The following is a 7,402-nucleotide window of genomic DNA, read 5'->3' on the forward strand; positions in this document are numbered from 1 at the left end:
TTTTCAGATAATGCCTTAGCAAGACACCTTGCTAAAACAACGCTATCTTCTAGAGCAGCACAACCACCTTGGCCAATGTCTGGGATCATGGTATAAAACTATCTAATTTTGTGTTTTCTATGACAACCCTTATTTGATCAAGTACTTCTCCAAGCTTGTTTAACACAAAATGCTTCATTTTAGTTGGGCTATGCTCTCTCTCTTTCTCTACAAAAAAAAAAAAAGAAAAGAAAAAAAAGAAAATGAACAACAATTTTGATATGGCCACATGTTTATTCTAGCAAACAATATGCATTACAATTCTATATACTAACCAAACTTATGCATTACAATAAATATTATTATTTAGAAAATAAAAAGAATAATAGCCAAAATTGAATTAAATTGAGTATAAATTAGTCCACTATGCAACCATGCACAAAAACAAAAGGTAGACAAAAAACCAAATTTGGCTATATGCACAGCTTACCAAACACAAATATTTTCATAATTTGCTTAGATGATAAGTTGTGATTTGAAAACATCATTTTTTATATTGATTCACCACTTAAACTACTTGTAATATGCACAAATCGTTTCAATTCGTATTGACAGTTATGAAAGGAATAGAAAATTCTCCCCATTTTACTTAAAATGGAAAATTTTCATATCTCGTTTAATATTTTAGTTTTGGATCTAACTGTGTATAGAATACTATAGGCCATTTAATAATTTAAATGACGTGATACTAAATATTTGTAATATTTATTTTGAATCATACGATGAATCAATTTTAATTAAGATTTAAAGTTTTATTTCATGGTGGACAGTGCCACTGGACAGGAAAAACCACTAAAATATTTTTGAATAACGATGACAAATATCTCACTTAGCACATCCTCTCACTTTATACTTATGTTGATTGTTAAAATGAAACAAATAGCAATAATAATGAAAAACTTATGTATATCCATGTCTGCATTCAAGAAATTTTGAGCTTCCCATAATCAAAATTGGCTCTCTTCAATTGTAACCTAGCTAGGAATGCAGGTAATATATTGTCTCTTAAGAAGGTTGTCACTTGTCCATTACCCTGTTGTACAAAACCAATAAAATAAGCTGTACTTATGAGCTCAATGCTTCTCCATCTCCTCTCTTTGGCATACTTCTTCAACCCCACCTCAATCCTCTTATATTCCTCTCTTTCTCTATCACCTTTCCCTTTTGTTTCCTCACATTGTTCTTTTAGTAAAGCCCCAGCAAGACACCTGGCCAAAACAACACCATCTTCTAAGGCAGCACAACCACCTTGGCCAAGGTGTGGGGTCATGGGGTGGAGTGCATCACCAGCTACACATACATTGTCTTTGTTGATGTTTCCCCAAAGAAGCTCCCAAGGATGTCTGTACCTTAATAGGGATGATATAATGGAATCCAATTCAGTATTTTCAACAATGGCCTTTATTTCATCAGGTACATATACATTTCCTAACTTGCTTAAGACAAATTGCTTCATTTTAATTGGGTCATCTTCTCTCACTTTATCTGCAAGATATGAATAAGAACAAATTGTTAGAGATGTGACATTTTTTATGATTGTTGAAACAATCTACTCTGATGGGAGTAACATCATTTTTTCTTGGATCCACCACTGACAACAATTTAATTAAACACCAATTGTATTAGGACATATGTGATTCAATGTTAGAAACATATGTCAATATTTTATGTAATTAGTTAATCCTTTAACAAAACACATTTTACTTGTAATTGAGTAGATCTAGGATGTGTTTAATGCTTCATGAAACAAGGTTTCAAGTTCAAGTGTTAAAGCCATACAAATCTGTCCAAGAATCAAGTGATAAAGTGCAGGATTTTAAAGCTCAACAACTAGTATCTATTGAGGTTTAAAAAGCTGTGAAGCCCGAAGCTCAACAACTAGCTCGATAGATACCTTATCTATCAAGGTTTATGAAATTCAGTTTTTTAGAGCTGATTTCACTCCCATCCGTGAGTATGTAAGGATTGTTTTAAGGGCTGTCACAGTTGATGCAACTCAATGCAAAAGTTTTTCACAAGCATATTGTAAACCGGAGACATATGCCCTAGTTCATATTTTTCTTGAAGAAGCTGCTGTGTTTGTACATCGTAGGGTTTTGTGACTAGGCAACTTCTTGATCTTTATCGTGTTGATGAACTAAAGAACTTTGCAGCCAACATCTTTCTCAAGTTGGTGATTAAGTCGCGTACTGAAATCCGCACATCTATTGGTTAGTCACGTACTAGGAGTCGTGCATTGAAAATGAGAAATTGTCACTACAAAACAAGTCCAATTGAGTATTGGGATAAGGGTTCAACTGTAGGTTAGTATAAAGTACTGGAATTCCTTTACTTGTAACCGCTTGTTTTGATAATAGTGGATTCTCGGGAGTGGTGACCTTAAAATCACCCCGTGGAGTTTTTGCCATGTAGGTTTTCCCCATTTGTAAACAAATCACCATGTCAATTTAATTTCTGCTGCATACTCAGTTTAATTGGTGATTTGTTTGTACTGCCACGTATATTGTATGTTAATCTGATTAATTAATCAACTTGGCTTATTAATTGGTTAATCTATCACAAGGGGTTAATACGTTTTTTGCATATCAAATTGCAATAGATCATATCAACAATTGTCAAAAAAGTTAGGAAAAAAATTGTGTTCCAAGAGTTTTTGTTTATTTTTGTTGATAATTGTGTTCCTAGACTTTATTGAATAAACAATGTGCACTATGATTATATCGGGGAATTATTAATATGGAAATTGGATTCAAGTAACCAATCATCTTGAATTGGGTCTTACACCATGCATCCATGCACAAAATATAAGGTAGACAAAAAACCAAAATTGGCTTTATGCAAAGATTACTAAACACAACTATTTTCATAATTTGATTAAATGAGAAGTTGTGATTCAAAAACATCATTTTTTTTTTATATTGATTCACCACTTAAACTACTTGTATTATGCACAAATCATTTCAATTCACATTACAATTATGAAAGGAATAGAATTTTCTCCCCATTTTACCTAAAATGGAGAAATTTTACTTTGTGTTTAATATTTTAGTTTTTGGATCTAACTGTGTATAGAATGCTAGGTCAATTAATAATTTAAATGACGTGGTACTAGATACACTTTTTGATATTTATTCTTCTAAAAAAAATATTTGTAATATTTATTATGAATCATAAAATGAATCCATTTAAATTAGAGATGAAATGAAATAAGTTATGAAAAAATTGTGTATCCTAGATTTCTTGTTCCAATTAACATGCTCCAAAAAGCAAAGAATCAAGCGTGTACTAAATTGGTCCAAGGCTCACCTTCACTTGTTCCCAAAAACCAATAGACACCAGTGTCATTATAAGGAAGAAAACCAGATCGGAATCCTTTCCCAAAGAACTGAAAGAACTTAGGCTCAAACCCATGATTGGATTTGAAATTTACACAACCTCTGATGGAAGCTCTCCCTGTGAAAGTCGGTGCCTTGAAGCCCAACCACTTTGCCACCACTGAGTTCACTCCATCACACCCAATCAACACCTTCCATTTACAAAGTTGATACTCCAATAAGGCCCAAGTAATTATACAATAAAACATAGATAGTTTAAGTACTACATTATATAATTACATTAATAATTGCATAGATGCTTTTGAGTTCAATTATGTTAAGCCCCAAAAAATAAAAAAAGGGTCTAGTGAGTTTAGCTTGTGGAAAAAGAGACACAATTATGAGTTTATTGTGAGTGATAAAACTATTTACAAGTATTACTTAAACAATTCATAATCATTTATTATATAATGTATTTAAAAATACATGTGGGCGATTTTATCAGTCCCGCATAATGAATTGGAAACTTCGATCCTTAAATCTTTCAACTACTCCATAGTCCTTACCTAATCCAAGAAGAAATCAATGTCCACTTTTGATAATTTATGATAATATATGAATTGAAAAATATGAGGGCCCAATTCAAGATAATTGCGGGCCTAGAAGATAAATGGTCCACTTATCTATAAAATCTATAAATATCATGTGTATTTTCTGGGTCTATATCATGAGTGAAGATGCATATATCCAATATATGAGATAATTACAGTATCAAATGGGTCTTTTATTTTTTTTTTACATCAAATAAATGCTCTCAACATTCACAACTTGAATATTACCCCAGAAAATGACCCAAAAGCAGGAAGAAAAAATAAACTGTTGGTGATAGTGATACTAACACTTGGGTGAATTTACCTTGGTTTTGAGAATGGTTCCATCAGCAAGATGCACAAGCTTATGAAAGCCTGATATCTCTATAGAAACCACTTTGGAAGAGAACCTAATGGTGCCACTTGGGAGCTCCTTTGCAAGGGCTTCCAACAACAGCTTCCTATTCACACAATGAAATTCGTGGTCTCCACTGCACACATAGCAATTACTAGGCTTGCTTAAAGTATCTTAATTATGAATTATAACATTAAAATAAAATTATTAGAATTGTTACAATTGTACATAAATTTTGGTAACCTAAGCTTAGTAAGTTGTTTCATTACAACCAGGAGTCTGAGAAAGGGTTGCAAGGGCCATTACACAATGTTAATCATGGCAGTAAGAGTATTATGAGAGAATGTTTTGGAGGTTAGTAGTAAGATGTGTGTAAATAGGATGAGACTAGTTGGGCTAGAGTTTGGGATAGGAAATTTAGCTATCTTTGTCAATGCAATAATTATCTCAATCTCATACGGTAATACATTTCATATATATGGGTCCGTTTAGATATAGTTAAAAACTAAAAACTGAAAACTAAAAACATTGTATAACAAAATAAATTTTAAATGTGTAAATAATACCGTGGGACCCATTTTTAATATTTTTTTCTTGAATAAAGTGGTTGTGGGTCCCATGAACAGTGCGTGCATGAACAATGCAGGTTACTGTTCATAAGCCTAAATGCACTGTTCATGCCCCATGAACAGTGCAAGAGGTGTTGAAAAAAAAAAAAAAAAACGTAGGGAGAGAAAACGCAAATCCAAACGCTCACATAGTTCATATTCCTCACACTGTGTGGGTCCTATGGGATCCACGCATTATCAGAGCAAGGAATGAAGATGCATATAGATCATGTACAAGATATTTTCTCCTATCAATGTGCCCAGAGAGAGAGAGAGAGAGAGAGAGAGAGAGAGAGAGAGAGAGAGAGAGAGAGAGAGAGAGAGAGAGAGAGAGAGAGAGAGAGAGAGAGAGAGAGAGAGAGAGAGTTATAACTTGTATGATATAGGGGCACTATAATCATTGCTATCTGCAAGTACTTTAACTTACTGTTTTCCTTTGGCATCAAATGACATCGCTGCTGTTTGAACTCCTGAAATTGTAGAGGTACTCAAATTCCTGCATACAATTAGCTGCTGGTCAGAATACATGGTATGCATGTTCTTGTATTTGTGATGGGAGCTGGCTAGCTAAAATTAACCAAATACATGTAGAAGTTTATGTAGTCTACGAAAAACATTTTGCCTTCAAACGATTTTTTTCCTCTGAGTAGCCTTGAAATGATATTAGACATAGGTATATATCACCCAGCTAGAGTGAATAAGTATAGGTCGTTAGCTATTGTCATAGACTGATCATTAAGCTAACTCATACGCTGAAGCTCTAACAAAATTGGAAAGCACCCAACAGTGTCTAGTTTTAGATAGTACCCCGATTGTATTATTACACTATTACATTTTTTTTTTTTTTTTTATAAGTATTTGCACCCGGACTCTTTTTGCTTCTTCTTAATGAATTGCTAAGTTACCAAAAAAAGTGACTCTAATTAAGAGAGAAGAAGTCTACTAATTAGTACTTACCAATAAATCTGTTTATGTTGTTGTCGAAGGGAGTCACCAATGCCAACAGCATCTAAGGCCTTCCAACCATTTGTCCATATTGCTAAGGCAAATCCTGTGATCCTCAAACTACCTGAGGATTCCAATACTAAGCTTCGAATACCCAACCTACTCAATATTTTCGTTGTTAGTGTTGGTTTAGATTTGCTTATTTACTTGGAAGTATTAAGATATGTCAAGTTTTGGATTTTGTTTATTCACTTAATGCATTAGGATCTCTCCATTTTGAGAAAGTGAAGTTCTAACAAACATGAAACTATAAATAAGTAAGTTAAATAAACCTTTAAAAAAAAAAGACTAAACCAAAATGTACAAACATGTACATGGATATAAAAATAGAGAGAGGAAGGGTACTTATGAAGTCCTAAGGATGTTGTAAGACCAGCAATTCCAGCTCCCACAATCACAATGTCTTGCACTTCTTCCATGATATTTTGGCTTTTTTTCTCAAGAGAAGGAGATTTGGTAATGAGATATTTTTTTCCCCAAGATAGAATGGTTCTAATGATAGTAGTAGTGGACCTATATATAATGGCAGCAACATCAAGTTGATTGATGAAAATGATGCTGCAACAAGGAGAAGTTGATGATGAAAGCACATACGAAAGTTTGAAAATAGCAGCCACGCAGGACAAATAAAATGATGAAATTTAAGTGTGTTTGGTAGAGGAGGGTGGAAAATAGGGGATGGAAAATAGTAGAGAGAGTGTTATTTTGTTTTTTATTTGGTATGGGAGAAATTAAGGGGGAAGAAAAATGGGTCAAGGGAGTTTATCTCATTGGGCCTACAAATCTTTTTCTCTCTCCAAATTAGAGAAAGAATTTGGAGAGAAAACTTAAAAAAATGAAATATCAAAATTACTCCCACTTTTCCATCCTTTTACTTTTAATATAAGCGCATAATAATTGAGAGTTCAAATAGTGTATAAAACACCCTTGAACGTTTAGAACCCTCAATTACAAAATAACCAATTCAAGCTTTATGACAAACAACTAGTGTGCGGAAAATGAACAAAAGCTATAAACAGAATTGGTAAACAATCTAAGCCAATTAAAATCACAACCACAGCAAATAATAAAAGGCAAAGATAAAAGGGAAAGAAGATGCAAACACAAGGACAACACACGATGTGTTATCGAAGAGGAAACCGAAGCTCTCAGCGTAAAACCTCTCCGTCGCCCTCCAATCGGTAAGTAATCCACTAGAAAATGTAGTTGGGATACATGAACAATAATAAACCCTCAAAGCCTAATCTACCCACTATACCTAAGCCCTCCAAGCTTCTTGCTCCAACGAGGTTGCGCCGAACCTATTTCTTTTCTAACTTCCCGGATTCCGCTCCTTGACCATAGCATCAACCAATTATTTGTTTATAAACTTATTATTTGAGTTAATAACTAAGAAATGGACTATTTATTTGAAAATTATAAATAATAATAACAATTTTATATCTTGTAAAATGTTTACAAACATGGACAATGCAATATCAAGTTTACATA

The 7,402-nt window shown here is 33.4% G+C and overlaps 1 protein-coding gene across 1 annotated transcript; it reads right to left on the reverse strand.

The window, feature by feature from the left end:
- Positions 1–961: 961 nt before the first annotated feature.
- On the reverse strand, positions 962–6,393 carry LOC115967691 (monooxygenase 2-like). Its single transcript, XM_031086829.1, has 6 exons — positions 6,257–6,393; positions 5,864–6,010; positions 5,334–5,402; positions 4,269–4,434; positions 3,346–3,565; positions 962–1,524 (listed from the first exon to the last, which is right to left on the reverse strand). Exons 1-6 carry the CDS (start codon positions 6,328–6,330, stop codon positions 962–964), a joined length of 1,239 nt encoding a protein of 412 aa, XP_030942689.1. The 5' UTR covers positions 6,331–6,393.
- Positions 6,394–7,402: the final 1,009 nt, after the last annotated feature.

This window comes from Quercus lobata, chromosome 11 (assembly GCF_001633185.2).
Source record: "Quercus lobata isolate SW786 chromosome 11, ValleyOak3.0 Primary Assembly, whole genome shotgun sequence".
NCBI classification, from domain to species: Eukaryota; Viridiplantae; Streptophyta; class Magnoliopsida; order Fagales; family Fagaceae; genus Quercus; species Quercus lobata.

Excerpts from the sequence above, each read along its gene's own strand:
- LOC115967691 (XM_031086829.1), bottom strand. The coding sequence starts at position 6,330 with ATGGAAGAAGTGCAAGACATTGTGATTGTGGGAGCTGGAATTGCTGGT. Across the intron at positions 6,011-6,256 it reads ACATCCTTAGGACTTCATAA|GTTGGGTATTCGAAGCTTAG; the intron begins GTACCCTTCCTC and ends AATATTGAGTAG. Across the intron at positions 1,525-3,345 it reads GTTTTTGGGAACAAGTGAAG|ATAAAGTGAGAGAAGATGAC; the intron begins GTGAGCCTTGGA and ends CATATCTTGCAG.